Source organism: Anguilla anguilla, chromosome 7 (genome assembly GCF_013347855.1).
Source record: "Anguilla anguilla isolate fAngAng1 chromosome 7, fAngAng1.pri, whole genome shotgun sequence".
Lineage (NCBI taxonomy): Eukaryota > Metazoa > Chordata > Actinopteri > Anguilliformes > Anguillidae > Anguilla > Anguilla anguilla.
The window spans coordinates 17,989,273-18,014,945 of NC_049207.1; the positions used below are offsets into that span (position 1 = coordinate 17,989,273).

Here is a 25,673-nt window from a genome sequence, read left to right on the forward strand (position 1 = left end):
GGCTCGGGGGTTGGGGTTGGCACGGCGACGCTCGCCCGCACCGCCACCGTGACGGGCCCGCCTTTTTCCGAGCGTCACCGCGTGCATGCGTGCGAGCGAGCGTCGGCTTCGGTCTGAATTAGCTCCGTAAACCCGGGCCAAACCCACGCCACCGACTCTAAACTGTCCGTGTACTGCAGTAAAAAAAACAAGATCTGTCAGCGGCGATTTCGGGCCTGGACAGTTTGAAGCGAAATGTCGGCCGTGTATATTCCGAGCAGCCGTGGCCACGGCGCGGGAGAAGGGCCGCATTGTGCACTCTTACAGCGCTAAAGACAAACCTTCACTCAAAGCTTCAGCACGTAGGCTCCTCAAAGGGCTGAAGTCACACAGAAAGGCTCTGCAGTGTGTTCTTTTACTACCTGTCATCACAGTTTCTGTTCTCTATATACAATCAGAAATATAATTCTGGTTGCATAGTAAGCAGTGAGTCAGGCTTTAATGAATTCCTCACGTTCGCTCAGTACAGCTTGTGGCCAGCAGAGCCTGGATCTGTGCTAATTTGACTCTGAGTGAGAAGTTGATGTTCAAAGGGATTTGCAGTCAGTAGTGAGTTCCTGTCTTCAGACCCAGCGGAGTACCCTTACTCCAGCACGGTGGCCCCCAGGGGCCTCAGGTCAGTGCAGGAGGGGAAGGAGGGACGGAGAGACGGGAGGACAGATGGGCGGACGAGGTGGGCGGGGCCCGGGCGGGGCGGGGCGGGGCGCTCACCTGCTTCTCGGCGTGCGTGCGAGCGGCCTCCTCCTGAGCCAGGACCATCTCCCGCTCGGCCGTGATCTGCACGCTCTCCCGCAGCGCCTCCTCCAGCTCCTCGATGCGGTCGTCCTTATGCCGCAAGGAATCCTGGGACGGAGAGAAACAAGGACGCAGGAGAGTGAGCACGCCTGACGCCTCAGAGGCTGGTTTTCTGTACACGTCCATTGAAACTGGGGGGTTTGGGAGGAGGAGGAGGGGGAGGTGGAGGGGGTCTGGAGATGCACACACAATGACAGGCCTCAAATTGGAAGAAGGACCACAGCACCGAAAGACGATATGACAAACAAACCGAAAACATCAAACGAAAACCACACGGAATGTTGGCAACGTTAGGCAGTTTATTCAGAACACATGCGCCACTTAGACACCGTGTTCAGGACTTAACACTCGTCCAGACGACCGCAAAGTGTCATCCGCAGCAGGGCGACGGTGGTGGTGTTGGGAGGGGTGGGAGGGGGGCATTAGAAACAGCCCCAGCGTAAGCGCTTACGCACGCCCAAACCGCTCACACCGCGCTGGTGATTCACCTGCTGCTCCCGCTGGCCGACGCCCAGTCACTCAAAACGAGAACGCGCGGCGCTACTCAAACCCGGAGCGGGAAGAGAGGCGTAAAACGGCGTTTCCTGCCGCCGCCGCGCGGCGCTTATATTCCTTTACATGCCCCGAGGTGCGAGCCGAGCGTTCGTTTTAATTTTCGTCTGCTCATTATCCGCTGCAAGCGAACGCACGGCCCGCAGTGAGGAGATGCCGGGGGCGGAAACATTTGCCGTGGAAAGAAAAAGGTGGGAAAAAAACAAAACGCAAACGCTAAACATGAATAAATCATTATTTTTGGAAAACCAATAGGTGTTTAGAATCAAACGAGCCGATTCCGTACTGCTGCGCGTTGCCACAGAAACGCGGCTGCCCCTCCGTTCCCCTGCTGACTGCACTGTGCTGGGCCCGTGGCTCTGAGCCGCTCTATAGAGGGGGCATCGCCACTCGCGCAGGGAGGGCGAGGCTGACATGAGCGACAATGACGGACAGCGCTGCAGGACGCTCTGGAGCCTAAGCCCCGCCCACAGCGGTCAGACGGACGGCAGGGTGCCCCAGTGTGGGTGAGCCCCACAGCCTGGTACAGAGTCTTTACCATGGCAACACTGCCTAGGGGCAGCAGCTCCGCAGAGCCACGGCAGCAGCACCCAGAGAGGGAGAGTACAGACAGCAGGACTGTCGTCCTCTCACAGCACAGATCTGGCGCTACATTCACCTTTCATTTCCTGATCTGTTTAAAACCCCGTACAAAAACCTGACACTTCTAACAGAAGGGGGTTCCTTCACACACCCACACGCACTACAGCGTAGCCCTCCCTCTGTCACACACACACACACAGACCCACACACACACACACACCCACACACACTAGAGCGTATCCTTCTCTCTGTCACACACACACACACACACACACACACAGACACACACATACACACACACACACACACACACACACAGACACACACACACCGACACACACACACCCACACAGACACACAGACACGCACATTCATGTTCTCACCATTTAGAAAAACCTGACACTTCTGACAGCGGGGGTTCGTTTGGGTAGCCACAGTCTCAGACTGAAGCAGACATCAGCCGTAACCCGTCTCCCCGAATACAGAGCCGAGTGACAAACCGGACCACATGAAGCACGCGTCGGCCTCCGCTCATCTTCCTCAGGAACGCCACGCCGCCAAACTCCGCCCCTTTTCCCCCGTTTCAGAAACGTCTGCGCGGAGCAGAGCATCTGTCCCAAATAAAACAGCATATTTCTGCCACTGAAGTCAGCACTTACTGGAAGTTTGGGGCACGAGGAGGTGAAGGGTGAAGTCGGACAGTATGGCTTGTGGCGAGCTGGGAAAAAAAGCTCAGTTTTATTCTAATTCGGTTCTTTTTTTCCCTCTCTCCTGATTCATCCATCCCCTCCGTGTAGCTCAGCTTTCTCAGTGCAGACCGCAATCGCTTGGGCCTGATTTAAAGCGACAGTAATCCTTTCTGTTTGGCTGATGTCTCATTACGGCGGTGCCTCGCGCGCCAAAACCACGCGGGCGATAGACAGGGACACCTCGGGGGTGAGGGGGGTCCTAATCGAAGGCAGATGCTCGCTGATGTGGAGAGGCGGCTGCTGACCACCCCAGGCTCTGGGGCTCAATTAAGAGATGAGCCTGTGGGTGTCTGTACAAACCTGCCACAGCTGACACTCACTGGAGATCTGCCCCCCCATTGCTTTTGTTTGCTGTTTTGTGTGTCCAGGGAGCACAAGATGCATTACCATACTCCATAAACACATCATACATCTACCCACAAATCAATCCATTTTTTTGTTGGGTTTTTTTTTTTTTAGATGAGGAGGTGCAGGCGACGCCCTTTGATGGTTTGTGTATGTACAGCATGTGGTGTGTGCGCGTATGTGTGTGGATGCGGGCTGTGTGTGTGTGCGTGTGTGTGTGTGTGTGTGTGTGTGCCAGCACATGCGCACATAGGCTTGTTTGCTAATTAAGTGCGTCTTGTAGAAAAGATGAAGGAGCTGCTAGCTGGGCTTGCATTAGCATCGCTCCAGTCTACACAAACACACCCGTGAGACTAGCTGAGGGAACGCAGGTGGCACATTTAGTCCTGTAGAGGGGACATGCTGAATGCTCATTTGCACACCTCTGTGTAGTCGACACCATGGGCATGTGGCCAGTGACATGAAGAGGGGGAAAGGGCTCCTCCCTCCATTCCATACGGTGTGATCACATCTTCCCAGAATCAGGGAATCATTCTCCTTCCCCCTCTCAACTGACCCTGATTTTCAGTGCTTTCATTTCCCTCTGGAAAACATTTCTTGTGCTTTATGACAAAACTACAAATGGATTCACAGTAACAAATAGTTTCTGATTGACAGACTATTTGATTGATTGATTAATTAATTAACTGACCTCCAAAAACCTAACAGATCCAGGCAGAGCTACTGCCCCCCCCCCCCCCACCCCACCCCCACCCCTGCCAGTCCACCCCAGGGGCGGTGACTCTACAGGGTAACGCACAGACCCAGTCTCCATGTACAGAGCTGCAGAAAAGCCTTTAAATTGAGCACCATGTGGAGCTGCTGCAGCTCTCCACTCCACGCTGGGCCATCAGTGAAAGAGCGGGGGTCCACAGACACCCCTCAGAACGGCGTCACACAGAGGGCTGAGGCTTTTAACGGGCGAGTGCTCACCCCTGCCTTCCTTAGGGCAGGAAAAGAAGAACTGTTTATGAACTGAAATTTCTTTAAATGTTAGAAACGGAACTGGACAGCAGGAGCGTGACACGCGGGCGAGGACGCCCAACTGTAAGCGAAACATCAAACGAAACGACAAACGAAAGGCGGCCCGGCACGGGAGAGGAGCGCAGCCCGCGGGGCGTCCGTTAGGGGGGGGGGACGCCGGAGCGAGGTTCCGGAGGGAGCATGCGGATGTGATTCCCGCTCTCTGTGATCCGGAACCCCGGATCTGGTTCCCATTCCCGCCCGCATCGAATCCGCCACCGGCCAGCGCCACGGCCCCGCCCCGGACTCCCCTCCTCCCACAGAGCCAAATAAAATCAGTGCCGTCTAATCGCCTTCAAAGTTCCTTTTAAGAAGACAAAAAAATGAAATAATAAAATGATCAATTGTCCCAGACTACAAATAAACCCCATGAAAGCCTGTTCACATGCAACATCTTTAAGGACTAAATTTACAAAGGCAAATGGGCGGGGCTTGGGGACAGATCAATCATTTTTCTCCCACCAATGAAAATGAGGAGGGCATGAAAGCTGAAAGACAACGTTGCCACATCAAATGCGTCCACATTCGCCAATCTGTTTCCGCCGTCAATAACACAGGCTGGGGGGGTTGAGCACACAAAGACGACTGTGAAAAGTTTTCATTTCAAGTCAAGCCCATTACGATTTCTTCAAGAGCACGCCAGAGAGTAGAGCACTGGGCCCCGAGGCGCTCGGTAACTGCAGATGAACACCGAGCGCAGTGTTTGCTTTACTCCAATCTCTGACCTCACTAAACACCGCTTTCACAGCAGGCTACCCAGCTAGCACAACACCTTCTCACCGGAATGTTCCGTCAACCTTACAACATTGCCACTACACTGCAGAAACGTTGGGAGAACGTTTCGTGTCAGCGGGGCATCTTTGTTCCAGTAGTTGCTTGTCGGTTGGAGAGAAATGCAGAAGACCTCACTGTCAAGGTGCTTTGTAGCGTTGTGTGTTGTTACAGTGCAAAGCCATTAGCGCTGATGGGCCCACTGAAATCATTACAAATCACATGACCAGCAGTGTTCTCCCCAAGCCGTTTCCCCTATGCGGAGCGCAGGCCAGTCCACTGAAGTCCCTGTAATGGATTCATCTCCAAGATTAATACAGTGTTAATGACCTCAGAGACGTTCACCCATTACTGCATTGGGCCCGTCATAAAGATACTCCTGTCAATACCACTTTACCTCCACAGTCCCCTGAGCAAGGAAATCATAACTCTCCTCTCTACCTCACACTCTTCAACCGCTTCAGTCTTCCAGGTGGATATGAAGGGGGGGGGGGGTGAGTATTTCACATCAAAGCAGATAAACGCCACCCCCTCGTGGACCAGGGAAGGCTTCGGGTGGAGAAGGGAAGAGGGCGGGGGCTTGTTTCTGTTAGCGAAGCATTATCATCAAAAGGGATCTGCTACATAGCTCCGGCCTTAACAACAAACACTTTGCCATTCAGCCAGTTTCAAAATACCCCACAGGCAAGAGAGGAGAGAGGCAGGAGGGGGGTGGAGAATGTGACAAATAGACATCAGATGGCCGAAGTCAGAGCATAAGGCTCAGGGCTTCCTGTGGAAGAACATGCAGCCACATGGCAAAATGGCAGCCCTGTTGCAAATTCTAGGAAACAGCCTTCACCTACACCTACACCAGCGCTGCACGATGTCCATCCCCATAGGTCTCCTTCAGCTCTGCCCCAATCCCCATAGGCCACTGGTCACTTTAGCTCCGCCCCCATCGCCACAGGCTACCACTCTACTTTAGCTCCACCCACCTGCAAGCTCTGCTCTGGAATAGTGACGGACGCCTCACTGTTTTTTTCCTTTGAAAGCGGTTTTGGGCAAAAGACCTGTCTGTTCACATCCTCCTTACACACGCATTCAAGCATACACTCTTTCTCTCCTTTCACACACACACACACACACACACACACACACAGTTCTAATCCTGACTGGGTTCAGCTGTGCAGTAGGGAACAGCACAAAGATGCATTATCGACCTCTTTCAAAGCTACATATTTTTCCAATGTTCGGCGTAAGTCTAATCTAAACCATGGCATGCCAGACGAAACCCAGCCCGAAACATTCCTGTCAGTTCCGTGTAACAGTTACCAGCGTCTGCATGCTGGCGCAGCGTCCGGGATTGAGCCATTACTCTGAGCTAACTATAGCGGGCTAATGGGCAGCGGACGATCTGGAGGCCAAGCCCTCACGGCAGGTCTCCTGAATGGCATTTGCGAAGAAGAAAGAGAGAGAGAAAGAAAGAAAGAAAGAAAAGGGGAAGCGGCCTTCTGTTCCCTGGAGGAGGAGCGGTCCCGCACGCCCGACATAAAAGCGCCGGGCACCTCGAGAGCAATGAAAGGCTTCCGCTCGGCTTTTTATACCGCCATTAAGAGCCGTAAAGCGCTCGAACCGCTCCCCGGGGCCCTGGGCTTCATTAGGCCCAGCGCGTCTCCATCACCTGCCAGGGCCGCGTGCGTGGGGGGGGGGGGGGGCTGGAACCTCTAATCTCGGTCCAGACCGGGTCGCCTCCCTCACGCACGCACCCCTCCGCGGGCTCCGGGTAAACGCTGGCACGCCTCCTCACATCTGGCGACGGGCTTGGGCGAACGCCAAAGACGGAGCCGTCTCCTCCGCCGAGCCGCCGTCGTCTGTGAGCACGTGGGAACGCGCCGCTGCGCAGACACCTGCAGCTTATAAAACATCAAGCGCCGCTCTGACGGGCATCTGACGCAAACCGCACTGCGTCTCCAAAGATCCCCTTGTACCGATTTATACAGTAAGAGAAACAAATGATTGCCTTGTCGTATATGACTGAGGCACAAGTAGAGTCAGGGAACTGGGCCTGCAATGGAGATTGCAGGTTCAAATCTCTGCTGGGACACTACAATTGGCTTAACCTGAATTTCTTTAGCATAGGCCTATATCTTGCTGTATAATAGGCAGTCTGTATAAAGTAGCTGTGTAATTTACTATAAATAAAAATAGTAAAACAATATAAATCCATAAGTGAGCACATGGTCACACCATTAGTGATTTAGTGGCATTTGTTAGCTGCCCTGTCCGTCTGTCTGTCTGTCATTCCCTTCCGCACAGAGTCATATTTGGCCTCGGGACAGGTGTCCGAGGGGGAGGCCAGCCCTGCGGACGGCTCAGTGAGGGCCGCATGAAGCCCGCGGTGGGCCGACGCTGAGCCCCCCCACCCCCCCCCAGGGCATGCTGGGAGACAAGGAGGCCCAGGCTCCATCTGAGCGACCGCACAGTGCAGGCGCGGGGGCTCAAACCGACGCCATAAAAACAGGTATTTACTGCCCCGCTTTACTGTCCTGCCTTTTTCCGCAGGCACTGCTCCTCCGTCTGCCCTCCCCCTCTCCCTCCCTCCCTCCCTCCCTCCATCCATCCATCCCGCCCTGCAGCCGCTCAAAACCGCTGATTTCATCAACCTGTCGATATTCAATCTGTCCCAGTCGTGGGGGGGGCGCGGTGGGGGGGTGAGGGGAGAGGATTACAATTCACTCCACACGTGCAAATATCGGATGTCAGAGGAGCTCTGAGGAGGGCGGAAAATGTCACTCAGCTTAAAGAAATGTGGAAGTACATAAACTCTGCAGCCCCTTTAATGCAGTGGGGGGGGGGGGGGGGGGGGGGGGAGGGGGGGCTTTTATGGACAGCCACGGCTCAGGGTCAAATATTACTGCGAAGAGAATCTTTCCAGAGGCATGAGGGCCTGGGAAAAGATGTGCGCTTGACTGCACACCGCCTGACATACAGAAACGCGCACAACGTCACATCCTCCCCTGGCCCATGGACCAGACGTCAGGCGGTCAAATCATTTTTATTTCATAACTTTGGTTAATCCATTAAAAGGGATCGTTTTGGCTCGGGCCGTCCGGAGTGTCCCCCGACGGAGCCGGTGCCGGGGGGTCCGCTCGGACCCGGGGGGGGGGGGGGGCGAGCCAAAGTCCACAGCGGCAGCTGCAGCACACGCTCGCCCTCGCCGCGCTCTCCCCCCCAAAACCCGCCTCAATTAAGTGAAAGGGGAGAGCGGCCGCCTCGCCGCGGCTAATCCCAGCGCCGAAGAGCAGGAAATGAGGGAGAGGGGGATTATTACAATACAGCCACCCCCCCTTATCCCCACCCCTCCGCCTAGCTCCTCCCCCCTCCCTCCCCGGCCCCGGACACCCAGGAGACGGGCTCTGCACGTTGGTCCAGATCTGAAACCTCCCCCCCCCCACCCCGGGGACGTCCAGTAACGTCCGGGCGGCTCACGTGCCAAAGCCCCGCGATTATTCGGGTGGATAGCGGGACGCTGAGGCCCCGGGGCCTGGGGGCCGAGCCGCTGCTGGTCCCGGGCTGCGGCCGGTTGCTGATTTTGGCCGGGGCGGCAGGTTCCGCCGGCTGCAGGGTCTCCCCTGAGCCCGGTCCCGGGAACGGAGCGGATGCAGCCGTTTTTGGGGGGGGGGGGGGGAGTGTGGGGGGGTGGGGGGGGGGGGCGATTGGGGGGCAGATGTCTGTCTCTGACCAGCCCAGTACAGACCCCAGCCTGCCCTTGTGCCCCGAGTTCAGCCCGACCGCAACGCCTGCACAGGGGCCAGAGAGAGAGAGAGAGAAAGAGAGAGGCAGAAAGAGAAAGAGAAAGAGAAAGAGAGAGAAAACCAGAGAGAGAAACGACAGACCCACAATAAAGCAATGGCGGCCCACTGTGGTACAGTAGCATTATGCTGAGGACTCCACCCATTGTAAAAGTCTCTATTTTTGCGCTGTGAGTCTAACACACAAGACACAATGCCCCCCCTCACAATCTGGGGGTGCTGGACCTGCAGGCACAGCCAAACCCAACACAGGCCCGCTGTGAGCGCCAGGCCTCAGAACCTGCGCTGGTTTGGGCCCGCTTCCGCCGCGTCCTGCCCCACCCCGTCCCGCGCCGGTGCTCTGTGGCCAGGCCGCGGCTGCCGTCCCGCTGCCGTGCGGTTTGGGGGGGGAGGGGGGGTGGGGGGGTGCTGTTTCTTCAGCTGGGGCTTTGCTGTGAAGTGCTTCCAGGCCTATTAGGTTATCACCAGTGCCGTTCCTGTTCCAACGGTTTTGCTGCTTCCTGTCCCCGTCGCCGCCTGCCCCTCGCCCGCGCCAGAACCGGCCAAGACCGGTTAGAGGCTGCTTAGCATGCCGCCCGCTCTCTCGCTTCCAAACGCAGCCAGGGACAGAGGCAGTATGCACGGGTTTCTGTGCATTCGTGTGTGTGGCATGTGTGTGAGTGAGTGAGCATGTGCGTATGAGCGAGCGAGCGTGAGTGTGTGTGTGTGTGTGAGCAAGTAAGTGTGCATGGGGTTCTGTGCATTCATGTGTGTGTGTGTGTGTGTGAGAATGTGAGAACGTGGCGTGTGCATGTGTGTGTGTGGGAGTGAGTGAGCGAGCGAGCGAGTGAGCGGGCATGCGTGCGCATGTGTGCATGCGAGTGAGTGTGTGTGTGGTTGTGTGTGTGTGTGTGTGTGTGTGTGTGTGTGAGTGTGGGTGTGTGTGTGTGTGTGTGTGTGTGTGAGTGTGTGTGTGTGTGTGTGTGTGTGGGTGTGTGTGTGTGTGAGTGTGTGTGTGTGTGGGTGTGTGTGTGTGTGTGGGTGTGTGTGTGTGTGTGTGTGAGTGTGTGTGTGTGTGGGTGTGTGTGTGTGTGTGTGTGTGTGAGTGAGTGAGTGAGTGTGTGTGTGTGTGTGTGTGTGTGTGTGTGTGTGTGTGAGTGAGTGTGTGTGTGTGTGTGACTGAGTGAGTGTGTGTGTGTGTGTGTGCGTGTGTGTGTGTGTGTGTGTGTGAGTGTGTGTGAATGCACACCAGTGTCTGTAATGCACCGTCTCTTTTACCTGATGGACAGTGTTGGGGTCTGATGGACAGTGCTGGGGTCTGATGGACAGTGTTGGGGTCTGATGGACAGTGTTGGGGTCTGATGGACAGTGCTGGGGTCTGATGGACAGTGCTGGGGTCTGATGGACAGTGCTGGGGTCTGATGGACAGTGCTGAGGTCTGATGGACAGTGTTGGGGTCTGATGGACAGTGTTGGGGTCTGATGGACAGTGCTGGGGTCTGATGGACAGTGCTGGGGTCTGATGGACAGTGCTGAGGTCTGATGGACAGTGTTGGGGTCTGATGGACAGTGTTGGGGTCGCTCTCTGGTGTGCAGCTGAATCAGACATCAAAGCAGCGAGCTGGGCCACACAGCCCTTTATTACACACATAAAGCAGGACGGGACGTGTGGACGACGCAGTAAAAAGTGAGAACAGCACAGCACAGGAAGCAGGGCTCGTTCCACTGCCTCTCAGATTACAGCAGGACACGGCACAGAACCAAACCACTGTCCTTGTGAAGGTACACCACACCCAGTGACCACTGACCTACCACCGCAAGCCTGCCCTGTGGCTGGCTTCTCATTGGCTTCAGAATCCCCACAGTGGGTAATTGGTGGAGCAACAATGAGCTATCAATGACATGTTTGAACCAAGCGCAGTTGGTTTTTGATCCTCACAGTCAACCGCAATGGTTGGTTAAAATTTTTTAATGATTGAGTCATTGATAGCCACTGGCGACAGAACACTGTGTTCCTGACTGTCCTAGGCACACCCAGTTTTTGACACCCAAAAATCTGATGTTTCCCCCAGTCTGGCGCTTGATTCTGCCCCCCCCCCCACCCACAACGCCCCCTGCGGCCCATCTCTTACCTTTACCTGCTGGGAGCTCTCGTTGATGTTGTCCTCTCTCTTGCGGGCCTCCTCCATCAGCTGGGCGTTCTTGTTCTTCTCCACCTGCTCCTTGTGCTTCAGGTTGGCCACCTTCTTGGTCTGGTCCTTCATCTGCCTGCACAGGGACAGAGCGCACAACACAGCCCAGGTTAGACACACCCAGCCTGGGCACCTGGGGTGGGAGGGGTGGGGGCCTTGGTCCAGATTCGGGCAGTAGTTCACATATCAGCGGGATTTGTGCGAGGAGGGGGGGAAGGCGGTCACAGAAATGAAATTACACTGACAGAACGCAGATCGTTTTATGGACAGGCTTATTTCCCTGTTACAGGTTTAAGGAGGTTTAAGGTGATCTTGCACAGGCCAATGTTTTCCCATCTGACTCGTCAGACATGCTGCGCACGTCAGCTTTTAATTAGCCTCCCACCCACCCTTACCGCGGCCCGTTACCGGGCTAAAAAGAAACTGTTTATAAAGGGCACTTTAACAAGACTGCGAGGAGATTAAAAAATCCCTTTAAAATCCCTGACAGACCCGGTTAGATTAACAGCACGAGAACGAACAATCTGTTACAAATATAACAAACGTAAAACGGAGTTTTCCTGTCTTTTATTACGACAGGACTGAAAACACAGGACGGGCCCACAGCAGCACCCAGCAGGCGCATAATGTTTTTTATTTCTTTTTCACGCAGATGAGAAGAGGCGGTCTGGTTTTCTGGCGCGGTCGCGTCGGGGGAGCCGCGCTAGCTGCTACGCTACAGCGAGCAGAAGCGCGTTACTGGTTCCCGGTCGCCGCGGCGAGCCGTCTGAATTCCGTCCCGGCAGCATCACCCGGATCGGCTTTCCAAGACCGTCTGACTCGATCGGGAAAACCTGTTTCACTCATCTCTCTCTCGCTCTCTCTCTCCCTCTCTCCTCCCCCTTTCTCTCCCTGTTCAGAACAGATGTGAAAATAACCAAGGCAGTGAGGCTTCATAGCGTTTAATGATTCATGTTATGGCATCCCAGAAAGCCCATCCCGCAGTCGCCACGGCAAAAAAAAAAAAAAACAAGGCGCGCAATCCGTCGCCGTAATTGGTGAGTTACAGCGCGGCATTATGGGACGCGACAGCCGGCCTCCCGCCCAGTTCCAGGAAGCGACGCCCGTGACCCCATCGGGGCGGCGTTTCCCCGAGCCCGCGGAGAAGAGACGGAACAGGGAAAAGGAGTCCCGAAACGGCCGAGCTCGCCCGCGGGGGCGGGAGGGCCGGGGGTCAGAGAGTAAGAGTCCCGCCGTGCGCCTCTCCCGCCCGCGAACCCCGCCAGCTGCTCTCGCTAATTAGTTCCGCCACCTGGCAGAAGAATTTTTCTAATTAGAGAATCCAGGTGATTGGAACAAAACGCTCGGGAGGACTCTCACTTCCTGAGCGTGTATTTTCCACCTCCGGTCTGGCCCTGGTTATGCCTTTAAAGGGCCACGCAGCCAGGCAGCTCCTGCTCCCAACACCTGATCACTCAGGGCTGAGCTCCAGGGTGCCGAGCTCAGAGTCGCAGCCAATGAGCACAAAGCAGAGCCGCAGCCAATGAGCTGAAAGCTTTCCTGAGCGGCGGCCAGACGGGAAGCGCGCGTGGGCCGGGCCGGTTCCGTCGGCAGGGCCGGTTCCGTCGGCAGCTGGGCCCCGATCGGGCAGAGCCGGGCCCTGAGGGGCCTGTGGAGGTTCCGTGGGTCATGGCTGGGGCCTGCTTTCTAACACACGTTCCTCTTCCTCTCCGTTTCATTTTTCCCAGGGTTTCATGTTCCTTGCAGTGTGTTAGGCTGACTGTGTAGATTCAGCATAGATGGACACACTGCCTGTGCTCCAACCAGAGTGCAGACTCTAAGTCTGTGGTTTCTAGCCCTGTTCCTGGAGATCTACCATCCTGTAGGTTTTCATTTTCAACCCTAATTTGACACATCTGACTCTACTAATTAGGAGTTCAACAAGACTGTTGTTCTAGCTGTTGAGGTTTTTATTCAAAGTGAAAACATGCAGGATGGTAGATCTCCAGGAACAGGGTTGGGCAGGGGTGTAGACCAGGGGTGTCCAATCTTTTCTGAAAAAGGGCCGAGGTGGCTGCAGGTTTTTGCTTTAGCCCAGCATTACGACACCGGACTCAAATGGCTAACTAAATCACGGTCTTCAATCAATACATTGGTAAGTAAAACCAAAACCTGCACCCACACCGGCCATTTGGGTAAGTCTGAACACCACTGATGTAGACCCCAGTACAGAGACATGCCTACTGCACATCAGGTGGACTGTGCGTACGGTAGGTGCGTAAAAGAAGAATGCGTGTACTCTGAGCGCGTACCGTACACACACACACACACGGTGCATGGGACGGTGTGTAGGGCGACGGAGCGGCGGACGGGAGCGGCCCGGCGTGGGCGGCGAGGAGCGGTGTCCCTGCTCTCGCCATTATTCCGAAAAACGCCGGCGAAAAATAAACTCAGACTAAACCCATTTAGATCTCCGGACCCGATACCCTACTGTTTATGTCTGCTTTCCACGAGGCCTGTTCACATGTGAGAGCGCATGGGCAGGAGCGCGCAGATGCATGCATGCGTATTTACACAGTCAAAACCACTTAAGGGGCCGTGGCCCGTATACAGGTCAGCGTAAGGCTGGGGTAATTGTGGGGGTGTCGGGGGGGCACAAACAGCAGCAGCATCATCAGCCAGAACCCTGACCGCAGAGGGAGGGGACCGCTCCGTCCCAAATAAGAGGCTTCCCCTTCTGTCTCCGGCGACCGCAAAGAGGAGGCCCCTGGAGCCCCTAAATCTCCGCCTCCTTAACCCCTGTGTGAGCCTGCCTCCTGGGACAGGGCCCCCGCGCCCCCTCGCCCGCCCCCGCTAAAGCAGCCGGCCCAGAGGAGCGCTGCTCACAGGGGAGGGAATGGCCTCTGGACCAGAGCGCTGCTCACAGGGGAGGGAATGGCCTCGGGACCAGAGCGCTGCTCACAGGGGAGAGGATGGCCTCGGGACCAGAGCGCTGCTCACAGGGGAGGGAATGGCCCCGGGACCAGAGCGCTGCTCACAGGGGAGGGAATGGCCCCGGGACCAGAGCGCTGCAGGCGCTGCTCTTTGACAGAGACTCTTAACTGTAACACCTCAGGGATTAACCCTCTACATGAATGGATGAATAACCCTCTACATGAATGGATGAATAACCCTCTACATGAATGGATGAATAACCCTCTACATGAATGGATGAATAACCCTCTACATGAATGGATGAATAACCCTCTACATGAATGGATGAATAACCCTCTACATGAATGGATGAATAACCCTCTACATGAATGGATGAATAACCCTCTACATGAATGGATGAATACATGGATGAATCCAGCTACGTGACAGGATTAACCTGAAGCACCTCCTGCCGTATGAATGGATAAGGAGTGAAACTAAATGGGTTTAGTCTCTGTCGGCCACCACTGGCACAGATGTCTGCTAAATCAGTGAATTACGGAATGTAATATCCATCTTGTCATAGGATTCAACACTATCAGAAACATGGAGCTATACATATTGCATGAGTACATCTATTCACATACAGTATCACAGCTAAGAGGAAAAAGATGAACACACACACGCACATGCACACGCACGTGCACACACATACATACAGCCGCGCGCACACACAGTATACAGAGACATACACACAGACATGCCCCCACACACACTCTGTTTAAGTAGCCTGTCGCTCTAAGACCCCCAGCAAACACGCAGCTCCAGACTGTCTCGCCCGCTTCGCTTGTTCAGCGAAGGCTCCTCCCTAATCGTCGCTGACATGTCGGATCAGTGGAACAACATGTACGTGTTCCACTTCCAAACCCCTGTCTCCATAGATACGCACGTATATATATATCTGCAACAGGTCATAAATACCCAGGAATGTTTCTCTTCTGCTATTTTCCAAGGTCTGGCCATATGCATGTCCCCAGTGCTCTTTCAACAACCACCTGATTGTTTTCATTTTGTGTGCGTGCGTATGTGTGTGAGTGTACATGGGTGTGCGTGCATGTCTGTGTGAGTGCGTATGTGTGTGCATTCATGTCTGTGTATGTGCGTGTGTGTGTGTGTGTGAGTGTGCGTGTGTGTACGTGCATGTCTGTGTGTGTCTGTGTGTGTGAGTGTGCGTATGTGAATGTGTGTGACTGTGTGTGTGTACGTGCATGTCTGTGTGTGTCTGTGTGTGTGAGTGTGTGTGTGTGTATGTGCGTGTGTGTGTGAGTGTGCGTGTGTGTATGTGCATGTCTGTGTTGTGTGTGTCTGAGTGTGTGTACGTGAATGTGTGTGTGTGTGTGTGCATGCATGCATGTCTGTGTGTGTGTGTGTGTGTGTGCGTGCATGTCTGTGTGTGTGTGTCTGAGTGTGTGCGTGTGTGTGTGTGTGTGCGTGCATGCATGGCTGTGTGTGTGTGTCTGAGTGTGTGTGTGTGTGTGTGCGTGTGCGTGCATGACTGTGTGTGTGTGTCTGAGTGTGTGTGTGCGTGCATGGCTGTGTGTGTGTATGTGTGTCTGCGTGTGTGTGAGTGTGTGTGTGTGTGAGTGTGTGTGCGGAGATGAGCGTTTACTGGGATGGCATGTGAAGGGCACTTTGGCTGTTGAACCCGGCAGTTAAATGTGGTTTTAAACAGCGCTGCACTGACCGGCCGAATCCGGAGCGATCAGCGGGCAATTAGGGGAGTGTGTATGAGCCACGAGCGGATTTTCATCAGATTTTCCCCTAAAACGGATCATGGAAACCCGGCAACCATCTCCGGCGCAGAGAGGGCCGCCAAGAACAACAAGCGCGCGTTTCCCAACGTCCCCTCTCACAGCGCAGCGCGCGCACACGCGTGCTCACACACACACACACACGCGACCGCGCGCTCACGCCTGACAGCTAACAGACCGTTAGCGCCTTCCCCCTCGTCACCGCGACAGGGAAACGGCGAGGGCTTCCGTGAGCTGACGTGCGTGAGACAGACGCTCCTGTGAGAAGCGGCAGGTTGAGTCACACGCGTGCGTTCGTGCGCTACTCTGCACGCTGCTCAGGAATCCCACAGGCAGCCTGCAGAGCCAGCGGGAACAGCTAGCGCTCTTACTAGCCTGTGTGTGTGGAGTGAATACATAACGCAGCCAAACGCGCTGGAAATCCATAGCGCACTGTAGCTCCCGGTAACTGTAATAGTAAATACTGAAAAACTCCCATCCACAGGCCAGGATTGGCTGCAGCTGAGCCTGTATCACAGATCTCCAGCCCAAACGCTCACTCCCTCCCCCTGCTGGTGAATGAGGGTATTGCTCGCTCTGCTCTGGCCTGCACACAGTGGCTGAGTGAGCAGGGTCCCCAATCGAGGGGGATATCGCCTGCCCGCCCGCCCGCCCGCCCGCTCCGCTGAGACGGTTGCACCGTTTACAGCAGGGTGCTAAGCGCAGCTGACAGCGCGTTAATTTGGCCTGATCCTCCCCCCCTTAAGCCCTCATACCAGGGATGCCTCTCTGGGGTCCCCCCTCCCTCCCCTTCTTCCGCTGCTCTCGTGTGGGTCTGTGCTGTGATCGCGAACCGCGCGGCTAATCTGACCCATTCTCAGGAGCACAAAGAGGACCCCCTCCCAGTGTCCCCAATGGGAATACAGAGCAGAGCTGTCAGACCTGCTAGCGTACGGATACATCGCACGCGCAGCCATAGCGTTTGTGCTCACGGTGGAACGGTGTGTGTGATTTAAGGCTGTGATAAGATGTAGGGTGTTTTTCTAAGAAACGTGTCACTTTAATGCAGATGATGTCAAACGGCATCACGAGTACCACGCCGTGCTTTCTGCTGCACATTTGGCCAATGGAAGGCCAGTGTGCTGACACGTTCAGCCAATGGGAGGCCAGTGTGCTGACACGTTCAGCCAATGAAAGGCCGGTGTGCTGACACATTCAGCCAATAGACCGACACTCGGCATACGGGCAGAGTGTGAGTAGACAGGTTGAACCTGTGAATGGTGGATGCACTGACCGGCCATATCTGTGGTCAAAGTGAGTCAGCCAAACCTGCAACACGTTGAACTGTTTAAAATACAAAAAAAACACAAGAAGCGTAAACCCACAGCCTGGGTCACCCTTTCCAGCTCAAAAAGGCAGTCAGAGATCTACCTCCACTTGGGAAATGCTTTGTATAGTTAAAATCAATTCCTGCAGTAAACAGAAATATGCGTGTCCGGTGCCAAAGGGACAGACTGGGCCAAACTGAGGAGGAGGATAACAGCACAGGGAGCTCAGGCAAGGCCACAGAAGATGCTCAGCGTGGAGATATTAAACCATCTGAGGTCTTCTTTTGGGAGCAGGGGCTTCTTATTTTACTGGCTACTTCATTTAACCTTTTCCAAAATTTTCCTTTCCTCAATAAAATTGTTGCAATGGACCTTGGGCGCTGGCTCCGCCCCTCCCGCGGTACGCGGTGTCTGACCTCGGCCCTGTCCAGGTGCGGCTCTTTGGGGAACCTGCTCCTCGCGGCTAATCTGCTTGCACAGCTCCGAACGAGCGCGAAGGGGGAGGCCAACGGGAACAAAAAGCCGTTTTGTAACGAGGAGGCGAAGCCGGGCGACCTCCGCCAAAATTTCAAAAAAGGAGAAAGAAAAATATCTCGCAGCCTAATTTTCCTGTCAAACCCCTGCACACTCTCTCTCCCCCTCTCTCTCTCCCCCCCCCTCTCTCTCTCTCCCCTCCCACCACACTGGAGACTTGTTTCAGCACCACTGTCAGCCAAACACAAACAGGCCTGTGTGCTTACCCCTGCAACACACACACACACACACGCAAACACACACACACACACACACACACACGCAAACACACACACACACACACACGCAAACACACACAAACACACACACACACTCATACACACACGGGCAGAATTTCTCAAATTCAGAGACAGTGGTGCAGTTAGCTTGGAGCTACTCAGGTAAAAATTTTACCTCAGAGCAGAATGAGGGGAGGAGACACACTGCATACATACATGTCTTATACAAACACACATACAGTATCACAGACTGTGTGTGCATGACTGTCTCCGTCAGAGGGGAAGGGAAGAGGGGCATTGTGGGGCAGCGTGAGAACACCCAAATCGCAGTTCTACTCATACAATTACTGATTCAATTCGAGGTCATTTTCAGGGAAATATTAGTTTTGGCCATTAGCTACGGTAGGGTTTCAAATGGACTGAGGAGAAAAACACCAACCCCTCTATTAGCTGGCTCGGAGGCAGGGGTATGCTGTACTTTCAAAAGATAAAATAAAGCTCCTGCAATTCTTTCAGAGAATTCGAGATTCTGCTTAAACAGACTTTGAAACGGAGATCAAAGCCCCCCCTCCCCCACAAAAACACAAATGGTCCTCCTCATTAAAATAAAACAAACATCGTTCTACAGTGCCCCAGTACAAAGATTATTCTTTAGGATCAATTAAACTGACCCCAAATTGCCGGACTGAGTTCCAGGGATGAGCTGCCAACTCTTCCCGGCTACCCAGCGACGGGCACGACCGGAGATCAGGTCCCACGCTCCCCCCCCCCCCCCCCCCCGCGCGAAGCACGCGGTACTGCTGCCAGCCGGTCGCCAACGTCAGCCCCAAACGCCCGGTCACGGGGGGGGACCGCCAACGAGAGGCCGCAGCCCCACCGGACGCCCCGTTCCCAAGGGGCCCCAGGAAGCCGTGAGGTCCCCAGGAAGGCGCACCGGGGGCCCCTGACACAGTGCTAACGGGCTTATTAGCACGTGGCTGCACGTACGCGGTCTTCAAAAGGCCCCATTGTTGGCCATATACAAAACCCCAAACAAGTGTAAGGGGGCGAAGGGGGGGGGGGGGATTACAGGGCAGAACTGGGAAACCGTCTTTCTCGCGGATAGTGAAGGAGGGAATAATGAAAGGAGAGGAGAGGAGGCTAATGCTACCTGGCTCGGCGGCGGGATTAATGGCGGTGCACGGGTTCCAGGAGGCAGCGGAGATGACTGCAGCGCAGGCCTTTCATCATGGCATTATGCGCCACGTCGTCACCTCAAATCCTTCCATTTTTTTGCCTCCTCTGCTGTCTCGCTGTCCTGCGCCGACTAATTTACATAAGCCCCAGGTCCCCCCACCCCCACCCCCCACCCCACCCCGGCGGAATGGGAGAAACAGCCTCGAGTCAACTGAGGACAGGAGAGTCTCGGCACTGAAAATCGTGACCGGCATGATGAAAGGGAAAGAGAGAGAGAGAGAGGGAGAGAGAGGAGGCACAGACGCACGCACTCGCACACAAAATATCAAATAACTGTTGTGTGGACTTTCTTTTTTTTTTTCTTTCTTTTTCCCTTCTAAAAAAATCGGCTTCTTTACGTTGGCCGTCCCGCCGGCCGCGGCGCTCGCTGCCCTCCTACTGACTCAAAGACACCCCCGTCCCGAAAGTTAAACACCCCCGTCCCGAAAGTTTCCCTTCCGCAGAGCGAGAAGCCCGTTCCCACACAAACAGAGGATCAGACACACTGCCCCGCGGAGCTGCGGTCGGGGAGACGGCCGGGCCTCTGCAGCCTGACCGAAACGGGCCCGCAGTGTGCCGGGGACTGCCCGTTCCAACCGGCCGGGCGGACTGACGCACCGGCCCGCCAGGCCAGCGCTGGCGCCGGACCCGGGGAAACCGGAGAGGGACGGGCGCTCTAATTTATGAAGTCATCCCCCCCCCCCCCGTCAGCGGATGCTGTTGGGATCAGTGGAGCGAGGAGATGACCGCTCCCCCCCCCCGCTCTCTGGCCGTGTCGCCCGTGCGGTCGAGGTTCGAGGCGGCTCCCCATCCGGGCCGGGGGCAGCTCAGCCCACGCTGGCAGAAAGGTCCGACCGCACGCGAACCTACAGGACGGCACTGTTCTCACGAACCCGGCCGGCCCGACCGCTCCGGGGGCGAACGGGACCGGAGGGGAAACAGATACCCTTTTTATTTAGCGAGGAACCAGCGGGAAATCTTACACAGTAAGCAGGACAGAGCACTTTAGAGACCGCGCGCAATCAAAATCTTAATCTCATAATACCGCCAGTGTACACAAAGAAGAAAACACCATATTGACCAATTTTTTTCTGTTTAGATTTTAAAAGAGTTTTCTTCACCCTGAAAGCAGCAGAGTATCCACACTGCCCCCTGCTGGAGGACCTGCTATTGGTCATTCTGAGACCAGGTTTATTTCAAAAGTTACACTACATTTTAACCAATCTACCAATCGGAAGTGATCTTGAAGTGAATACCCATACAAAACGAACACACAATGTCAGGCCACCAGCTCTTGTGTTTCAACACTACATAATAAATTCTATTTTCTTGTTTATAAATGAGAAAATAAGGAAGTATATGCAAAATGGCTGAACTAACAATTCAAACGCAACAGAAAGGTAATTTTACAGCATCTTTAAAGGAACAATATCCCTAGTGTGAAGCTGCAGTGGGAATGTGGTGCCAGCCCTACTGGGCACGTGCAGGAAGTAGCCCCGCCCGGCGAAGAGGGCGGAACGATGCACAGCGCACCGAAGTTCCTCTCGCGCGTGCGTCTGCCGGCGAGGAGGGGATATTGATTGCGTGCGTTTCTCACTTCTTTAAGAGGGAATCAAAGGCGAAAAAAAAAGATCACTGTCAAGACGTTCCAGATACAAAGCGCTGTTTGTTTTCTCAGAGAACAAAAGCTGACAAACCTCGACAAAACAACTCGGAGAAATAAAAAATAATAAGCATGCTAAACAACAAAGCCGCGCGCCGCAGCCCAGACTGCGCCGAGCAGCAATCAATTTCAAACGCCGGCAGCGCAGACGCGCCTTTCGGGCGAGTTTGAGAGCGGTGACTGATGGGATTTATTTTCGCTCCAATTAAAGCTGCTCCGGAGCCTCTCTGTGGAGTGGGGGGGTTTTTGTTTTGGGTTTTTTTCCTTCCCCTCCCCGGTCTCCTGTTCCGTGCGCTTCTGAAGAGAAGTTTGTCACTGAACGTGTCGCTTCTCTCTGAAGCCGTGTTTCAGTAAAGCAGACTCTCCTGTGCGCTTTCCAGGTGGTTTCTAGGCCTTGTGAGCTCACGATTTGACTCCGCCTCCGTACAGTAGGCCGCACTGTGACCGGGACAGCCAGGACAGCTGGCTTCTTCCTCCCCGTCAGAGGACTCAGAGGAAGCTGAGCCAGTCTCACTGCGTCTGCCGCCATTACGTGCCACTCATATCCCAGAGTTCCCCTGTCCGAAGTCATGCGGGTGCAGAGTGGAAAAAGAGAACAGAGAAGAAGCTACTAACCTTGAGGCCAGACTGTGAAGAAGACAGCATTCCAGTGCACAGATTAAAAGGAAGGAGAGAGAAGAGAGAAACACAGTTAAAAGCCAAGTTAGTCAGCATGGAGGAGGGAAAACCAGTGTTAGCACAGGCAAGGTCAGAGCACAACCAGACAGACAAATAAACAGAGACAGACAGATATACAGACAGACAGATAGGCACTGTGTGCCTAGAACAGAGCTCTTCCACAGAGAGAGAGCTCATCCTCAGAGCAGTCATAGATACAGAGGGTATGAATGCTCCCATGGTACACTGGGGGAATGAGAATCATCACAAGGAGCAAAAGACGACAGTAAGGGATAAAGACAGACAAGAGCATTCTGGGCTATCACATGGGCCAGTTGGACGCACTACCGACACCTCCCCCCCACCCCCCTTCCCAAAACCTCCTCCTTCCAGGCACTCAGGACTCCAGAGGGCAGCAGCTGCTCCGCTGGTAAACAGGCAAGGAGGCGTCTACCGCTTTGATCAGCGGCCACGTCTCCCCCCCCCCCCCCGCCCTCTCCTGACCTGAGCAGGGCCTCAGCCAGCACTACGTATCCCACAATCCCGAAAATCCCCAAAATCACCATGTTTACCGGGTGTTCAAGTGATTGGAGAGGAAGAATATTTCACCCCAGTTTATTACTCCAGTGCCAGGCAGATCCCATCCTGACACGTCCTGATCTCTGTGAAAAAAAAATCATGCTCCTTTCTCTTCGAGTGCAACCGTGGAAGAGCAACAAAGTGTTGCTTCTGCGTGTGATCCTCCTCTTTAATTATACAAAGGGAAAGAAATGCACTGATCTGAGCAAAGCGGAGTCTCTGTCTGTACCCCCCACGGGGGGGAGGGGCCCGGGACGGCTGTCAATAAACGTGACGGAGGCCTGACATCCACCCGGGAGCTCGAGCACCTGTTTGAAGAAAAAAAAAAAAAAACAGCCAAAAAAAAAAGGCAAAAACAAGAGAAGAGGAAAAAGTACAGTGCATTGCTTTCCGGGGCCTTGTTTTCCCCTGGCCTCCCGTGGAGAGCCTGGCAGAGATCAGCACTAAACGAGCCGCCGGAAGGCCCCCGGCGGGGGGGAGAGGAGGGGGGGAGGGGGGCACGCTGCTCTCTCACCCCGCCGACCCGGGGCGGAAACCAGCGGGCGCGGCGGCGGGACGTCCCGTGGCTCGTCTCCGAGCGGGGCGTGATCCGCCGTGACTCCAGCTCGGCGCCGACGGCCAATCGGACGCCAGGGCAGAGGTCGCGGAGAGAGCCGACGTTTCTCACAGCTTTCACTCACACTGTTACTTCGCCCGCACCAAATTCTCTTATAGGCCAATTCACTCAAATACATCACGTGACTTGCATGTCACGCTTTTCACCCTCAAATTCTTTCTTTTGCTTCCCCTAAAAAATGGGCTTGTCGTTCTTAGTTGCTTTGTGACTGAATGCATTTATCCTGCTTCGGTTTAGATTCTCTGTGTGCGATTAGACTCAAGTAAACACAGTCTGACCAGGACTGATCCTGACTGGGCACGTTTAAATTACACCGCTGATTCATATCAGATTGGAGACATCAGCATTAACTATTCCAGAAACTAAGCCAGAAACTCTCCAATTCCTGACACATCATTCCACTCTCAACCTGAATGTGTTTTGAGTCAGCATCTCCTTAATTATTCATTTCTTTCATTTATTTATACAAGGAGAGCTGGGAGAAATGCTATATTTCCCCTACAATTAATTACTACCAATTAACTCAAGTAAAACACAGACGTCCAGAAACACACGGCTAAAAACATGCAGACACACACGGAAAAACATGCACACACGCCAAGGCAGTCAAACAAACAGCAAAATGTACAAACACACAAAGACAAACAAGCGCGCACACACATATACCCGCACACACACACACACACTCCTGGCAGACTGCATTGCTGTTCCTCTCATGCAAAGTGTGTTTAGGACAATGTGAAAACAATCTTTCTGCTGGCAGGACGCAAAAGGGAATTAATCAAGATCAAACAGGTTCCGGCTCATACAACTCCGACATCCCTACTTCCCCCCATCAGGGCCATCCCTGCCAGCATTACCTCACCCCACCTGGACAGGAAACGCATCATCATCACAAGCCAAAGCAGGGCAGAGGCAAGATTAACCTGGCACCCCCCGATCCCAGGGTGCGATGCGTGGATGCGCAGGAAGGGTTTGGGGGAGGGGGGGGGGGGGGTCTGTTTACACTTGGCAGACAAACGCTCTTCTTCTGATGCAGCCAGCATGTGACCCTGCAGCGTTGCCAGGAGACGGTGGGCGCATGCCTGCATGCGCGTCGCAGGGGGGCAGACGTGCAGGCTGGCGGAGCAGCTCTGGGAATTGGATTTTTCCTCACAGGGGAGCTCTGCAGAAGCGCTTTGATTAATGGAGCGAGAGGCTGGCCCAGCAGAGGCCCGGGCTACGTGGGCCGCCCGCTAACCGTACCCCGCTGTAATTACACTGCGCTGGCAGCAGGGGCTTCACCGGTAAAAACCACGCTGCAGTGCCGTGCGAGCGGGGGGCTGGGGTACGGGTGGGGACGAGGAGCGGGATGCAGCAGTAGGGTTCTGGCTGCACAGACAATGGGGGTGAGGTCACAGGGGCAGGGGCTAAAGAGGAGGGAAGTTTGGGGGGGGGGGGGGTGGTGGAATGTAACAATTTTACACACATGGATGTTAAAATATGGGAACGCACACAGGGACAAAACAACATGGCATACAGCACTCACAGTTAATAAGCCCAGGCTACACCAGGGGTCGGCCATTACACACTGCTGGGAACATGCAGAACGACCCTCCCTGGACGTGATGTCACCTCTACAGCTATGACATCACAAAAGGCCAAGACTGGACAGCTGGCCCATCCTTTAGGCTCAAACGATATGCAAAATGCCAATGGATTCAGTCTCTTTGTGCGGGTCATGTGGCCTTGAATCCAGAAGTTGTCTAGACCAACCAGATGGCCGCCTCCATATTCTTAACAGTGAAAGTCCCCTCTGCTGTTCAAGCTGAAAAATTCCAATTTTATGCATCTTATAAATATTCATGAAGGGGCGTGATATAGATAATACCATGGCTAAGGATGGTCTGTCCTTGGACACACCTCTTTGATGAATATTCATAAACTGTAATTTAGCGCCATAAACTCTGACTACCAACCGAAACGCCCTCTTAGAGTAAGCAAGAGCTCGGGCTTTAACCCAAAACCGTGTCAATAGAAACTCAACACAGCTGAGGCTGAATGAAAGTGCTGTGGGTGTGCTCCACTGAGAAAAACTAACCGCACTGAGGGTTATATACATACTTTACTGAGGATAATATACATATTATATGCATATTTTCTGATTCGCTCTCACACGTTGTGCTCTAATGAGCAGCAGACTGAGAGAAGGCATCAGTCTCATCCTACAGCTGATAAACTGGCAGTAAGACCTGATGTGCAATGCAGTAATTTACACCCTGAGGATAACATGCCACAACACAACAGCACAATACCGTAGAGCAGGTTCTCATACGCTCTGCATGCAAACGCCCCAGAAAAGTTCAATTAAAATCAAAAGAGAACAATCATAACCGACCGAAAGTCTAAAAGGAGAGGAGCAGGCAGATTAAAAAAGGCTTAAGGCTCTGAAAGAGGAGCTGCACCTTTGATGTGGCTTGGAGCTGAGGTCCAAAGACAAGACGCAGCGCAGCTAAAGCTGAAGCTCTCCCCCGCTTTTAAAGAGCTGAGGGGGAACGGGGAACGTCAACATCCTGCTAGGACTGTGTGAAGGCCCAAGGTCTTCAAGTGCTTCAGACGCACCTCACATTCAATCAGTGAATTAGGTAGCCAATGCATTCATCAGTACAGGCAAACAACCAACAAAGAGGTCCACGACTATACGTCCAAGTCTAATTATCACAAAAAAAATCATTTTCAATAGCTATTCATTATTAAACCATTTTCATTTCTATGAAACATGAATTTACTTCTGCATGTTGACCACAGTCAAAGAGCAGGGCTACATTAAGATGGTGAGAGTTTAAGATCTCATGAAGTGCCCTTTGCCCCTTCTGTTGTGTGACAAAATTCCGTGGGCCACTGAATGGCAGCTTCTAGCCCACCTCCACACTCCTTTCAGACAGAGACCGAGCCGAAGGAGAGACGGAATCAAACAAACACAGAAAGATGCATAAAGGGAATGAGAGGAAGACAAGTGCAAATGGACAGAGGACGCCAGATTTGTAAAGGAGTCATCCTTGGCTTCAGGTAAATGCAAAGAAAACAGACATATAAGACATAACCTGTATGAAAGCCTTGCCTTCAGGTGCAGATAGAAACGGAGGAGGCAGACAGGCAGACAGACAGACGGACAGACGGACGGACGGACAGACAGACAGATGGACATGCTTCCACAGCAGCGGGCTGTGGGAACAGGCGCCCCCCCCCGCCCCCCCTCACCTCTCCAGCTCGTTGATCTTCTTGTCCTTGTCGTTCTTCTCGTTCTCCATCTCGCGCAGGATCTCCAGCAGCCGGTCCACCT

The 25,673-nt window shown here is 54.1% G+C and overlaps 1 protein-coding gene across 9 annotated transcripts in view; it reads right to left on the minus strand.

Annotated features, from left to right (window-relative positions):
- The window catches only part of LOC118232528 (ELKS/Rab6-interacting/CAST family member 1-like), a 223,498-nt gene that overhangs the window by 108,975 nt on the left and 88,850 nt on the right, over positions 1 to 25,673 (minus strand). For 4 of the 9 annotated variants that reach the window (XM_035427587.1, XM_035427590.1, XM_035427592.1 and 1 more), the window contains 4 exons: positions 25,592 to 25,673; positions 21,115 to 21,126; positions 10,800 to 10,935; positions 751 to 882 (listed from right to left, as the gene is read on the minus strand). The exon at positions 25,592 to 25,673 is cut by the window's right edge and continues 112 nt beyond it. In XM_035427587.1, coding sequence (XP_035283478.1) covers positions 751 to 882; positions 10,800 to 10,935; positions 21,115 to 21,126; positions 25,592 to 25,673 — 362 coding nt within the window. The remainder of the gene's footprint in view (positions 1 to 750; positions 883 to 10,799; positions 10,936 to 21,114; positions 21,127 to 25,591) is intronic. The other 5 variants (XM_035427594.1, XM_035427589.1, XM_035427591.1 and 2 more) reach the window with 2 other exon arrangements.